Source organism: Papaver somniferum, chromosome 6 (genome assembly GCF_003573695.1).
Source record: "Papaver somniferum cultivar HN1 chromosome 6, ASM357369v1, whole genome shotgun sequence".
In the NCBI taxonomy this organism is placed as follows: domain Eukaryota; kingdom Viridiplantae; phylum Streptophyta; class Magnoliopsida; order Ranunculales; family Papaveraceae; genus Papaver; species Papaver somniferum.
Genome location: NC_039363.1, coordinates 163,282,002 through 163,285,812, shown reverse-complemented (window position 1 = coordinate 163,285,812; position 3,811 = coordinate 163,282,002). Strand labels below are relative to the sequence as shown.

The 3,811-nt window shown below is 35.8% G+C and overlaps 1 protein-coding gene across 1 annotated transcript; it reads left to right on the top strand.

Annotated features, from left to right (window-relative positions):
* The first annotated feature begins 930 nt into the window (after nucleotides 1–930).
* LOC113289965 (60S ribosomal protein L7-4-like) lies at nucleotides 931–3,272 on the top strand. The gene is made up of 7 exons (XM_026539423.1): nucleotides 931–1,062; nucleotides 1,670–1,854; nucleotides 1,975–2,072; nucleotides 2,163–2,220; nucleotides 2,439–2,518; nucleotides 2,633–2,735; nucleotides 2,821–3,272. Exons 2-7 carry the CDS (start codon nucleotides 1,672–1,674, stop codon nucleotides 3,034–3,036), a joined length of 738 nt encoding a protein of 245 aa, XP_026395208.1. The 5' UTR covers nucleotides 931–1,062; nucleotides 1,670–1,671; the 3' UTR covers nucleotides 3,037–3,272.
* Nucleotides 3,273–3,811: the final 539 nt, after the last annotated feature.

Genomic DNA, 3,811 nt, shown 5'->3' with positions numbered 1-3,811 from the left:
CTTTATTGCAATTCCATAGGATTTTTGCAATGTTACAAAATGGTAATGCTTCTTGGATGATGTCAAAGCTAACAGAGATTTGGTGCACCGAAGTGTCTTCTTCAATCTTTCTTACAACATTTTGGGTCGAGAATATCGAGTTATCAGTGGGTTTTGGGTGGAAGCCCTCCTTATGCATGATATATGGCAGGGATATAAGTTCTTAGCATGCTACTTGACAAGTCTATTATTGTTGACTGACAAAGAGGCCTTTATTGCAGACCACGTCGATGTTGCAGCTGAAAATAGTTGGATTTGAAGCCAAAGTGGAGCTTGCGGGATGTTGAATTTACTTCCCTGTGTATTGTGTTCCCTGCTTAATATCATTCAACAAAACTCACTCCCTTTCCTGCTTTAACACTGTACCTATAAAGGTGAAATTCTTTATATGAAAAGAAATGTTTGCTTTTCTTTCTATTAAATCTCTTCTTTTCTTAAAGTGTTTATTTATCGATTGGACTATTAGTTGTTCTATTAGGGTTTATTTGAACGACTATATAAGTTTTTTACGGTCTGTTGCCGATATAAATGATAATTGTTGAGGATAAATTACATGTCAAAGTGACAGAGTCCAATGAGTTTGTAGCCCAAAGTCTCATCCGTATCCGTTAGTTGCTGTGCAGGTTATAGTTTTAACAATCCACCAGCGAATAAATACATTCCCACCGGATGGCATACAGGTTAAGACAAAGAGCAAACAATTTAAGAAAGTTTACCCGGTGCGAAGCACGGGTTACTATCTAGTACCCAGTAAGGTTCTACAAAATTGCTCGTTGGATGCACACATTTGCTGCCTTGAATGTAGTGGGCCAATCAACAGGCTGAGTATATTAGTACCCAGTCCCATCAAAAAACAAAAAGCCCACCCCCATCTCCGAAACCCTAAACACCCTAAAAAGGGCAATAGCGTCATTGTGTTATTTATATAAATCGCTCAACCCTACACTCTTTCTTGTTTCTTTTCTACTCGCCGAATTTGCTTCTGCAGCTCCTGTGAAGAAGAAGAACTGAATCCAGAAACAGGTATCCTTCATATTAGGTTTTCATTGTCTTGCTAAGTAAAAATAGGGCTTAGTTTTGTTGTTGTGATATGGAATGATGTTTTATTTGTTTTATTGATAATCTTGTGGAAAAAAAAAGCAAACATATCTGTTGTTTTAGCATTTTCTTAATGGCTGTTAGCTAAAGCAGATTATTAGTTGAGTAAGTTGTTTGAAGATGTAAGTAGTATTGTTTTGGTCTTATCCTAAACACTGATCTAGGTCATTTTGAGTAATCTTAGATTCGTAGTAACAAGATGTCGCTGATAAATGGGTTTTTTAGCTCAATCCCTAAATATATGCACTGCCTGTCTTTGGTGTTATGCGGTTGTGCTATTATTTGGATTTTGCTACTTTCCTCTCAAGTTTAATTGAATGGGTTAGATTTTCAAGCTTTTTTTGGTGTCCCTCTATGTTTGTTCGTTTGTTCTCTTATTTCTTGTTTGTTTGTTTGTTCTCTTATTTCTTGTATACTTGTTTTTTTTTTCTTACTTGCAATCAGATTTGATGTCTTATTATTTCTTTTGGGGTGCCTTGTAATAGTTCACAAACTCAATAGTGTATCTGTTTTGCTATTTAAACTCTTTCAGGTATGGGTGGGGAAATCAAGGCAGAGACTATGATTCCAGAGCATGTCTTGAAAAAGAATAAGAGAGATGAACAATGGGCTCTGGCAGCGAAAACTGCCCTAGTAGCTCAGAAGGAAAAGAACTCTGAAAACAGAAAGCTCATCTACAAGAGGGCTGAGCAGTATGCTAAGGAATACTCAGAGCAGGTGCGAATGCCTACTTTGACCCATTATTATTTCTTAAATTTTTTTATTTCCATCATTTGAGAAGTTATCTTCTGAAAATCTGAGATATCTGTTAACCATTTCATGTTGGTTATACTGTAGGAGAGGGAATTGATCAGGTTGAAACGTGAGGCTAAGCTAAAAGGAGGATTCTATGTTAACCCTGAAGCCAAATTGCTTTTTATTGTCCGTATTCGTGGGTAAGGTTATATCAACTAAATTCATATGTCGCACTTCACATTTAAACTGTACGTGTCTGATGTTGATTCTCTTTTGTTGTTTGTTTTAAGTATTAATGCTATGGACCCAAAGACCAAGAAGATATTGCAGCTTTTCCGTTTGAGACAGGTAATTTTTCTTAGTTGTGTTTCATATATGTTTTTTTCTTATCTCCATCTATATATGTCTAAGCAAAATACTGTGCTGTTCGCTCTTATTCACCGCCTATAGAATCATTCTATTCTAGTTTCTGTGATTTCGGGCTGTCTGTTTTGATCATTTGTGAATATTGCTGGTTCCGAAAAACAACATGAAGTTGATGTTTTCTACTGTTTGCTTTTCGTCAGATCTTCAATGGTGTATTTCTTAAAGTGAACAAAGCTACTTTACAGATGTTGCAAAGAGTTGGGCCATATGTAACTTATGGGTAAGTTTCTCCACCTCATAAAATGTTCCAAACTTTCTGCCCTACAGTTCAACATAATGAAGTGGTTTGTTTTGTTGTCTGCATGCATCAAAAAATGATGACTATATTTTGCAGATACCCAAATCTCAAAACTGTCAAGGAATTGATCTACAAGAGAGGTTACGGAAAGCTGAACAAGCGAAGGACAGCCTTGACTGATAATTCTATCGTTGAACAGGTAAGTCTACATTATTACCAATTTGTGGTTTTTTTTTATCATTTTGTTGCCAAATTTTTCTCTTAATTGATCATCTTCTCTACAGGGTCTTGGCAAGTACGGCATCATCTGTGTTGAGGATTTGATTCACGAGATCATGACTGTCGGCCCTCACTTCAAGCAAGCCAACAACTTCTTATGGCCATTCAAATTGAGTGCTCCTCTAGGTGGTTTGAAGAAGAAGAGAAACCACTTCGTAGAAGGTGGTGATGCTGGTAACCGTGAGGACTACATCAACAAACTTGTCAGGAGAATGAATTAGACAGTTGTTACTCTTGGTATTTTTAAAATTTTGGCTTTCTCAGTTTTTTGTAGCAGGTTTGGGTTTTAAGCTTAGACTTTTTGGCATTCAAACCAGAGATAGCATTTAAAATGTTGTTCAGTTTTCACTTTTCCTTTGTGTTGACGTTGAAAAGGAAGAATTATTTAGATCTGATTTATTATAACTTATGAGAAGACTTCATTATCTAAGTCTGTGGCAAACAGTACAGTTTCTCCTTTCTAATTTTTGTTTTTCTAGTTTCAGCCTATTGAATCTTAGTACGGTACGTCGTAGTCTTCTCTGATCTGATGTTTTCTTATTTCTGTTACTAGGCAACCTCTCCTTATAAATTAGTTAAAATAGACTACAACTTAGACATTTATACATTGCATAACTCAGATCATATCATTCCAAATTACTGGGAGTTCCTGAAATTCTTACATTTTGAGTATTTGTTGAAGCCCCACTGCAAGCATCAAAGACAGGCATTCTCTCGACTTATTCTCTGTTTTAAAAATCATTAGTTCTGCACACTTTGAAGGATATTACATCTGGATGTTGAAGGTTGGAAGCCTTTAGCATTTTGAATCTGAATCAATTGGATTTTTTCTTCAATTTCAGTTGGATTCTAAACCAAGACTTTCCATTTAGCAACAGCAAAACACAAAGAGACTTGACAAATGACGATCAGTTGGTGATTAAAATGTGCATAAAAATAAACATGCAAAGTAAATATCGAAAACCAATCAATCCGTGATTCATAAGAAAATAAAAC

What these genes read in the sequence shown, in the direction of transcription:
- LOC113289965 (XM_026539423.1), top strand. Translation starts at nt 1,672, where the DNA reads ATGGGTGGGGAAATCAAGGCAGAGACTATGATTCCAGAGCATGTCTTG. An exon ending in GGGCCATATGTAACTTATGG is followed by an intron (nt 2,519 to 2,632) that starts GTAAGTTTCTCC and finishes TATATTTTGCAG; the next exon opens with ATACCCAAATCTCAAAACTG. An exon ending in ATAATTCTATCGTTGAACAG is followed by an intron (nt 2,736 to 2,820) that starts GTAAGTCTACAT and finishes TCTTCTCTACAG; the next exon opens with GGTCTTGGCAAGTACGGCAT.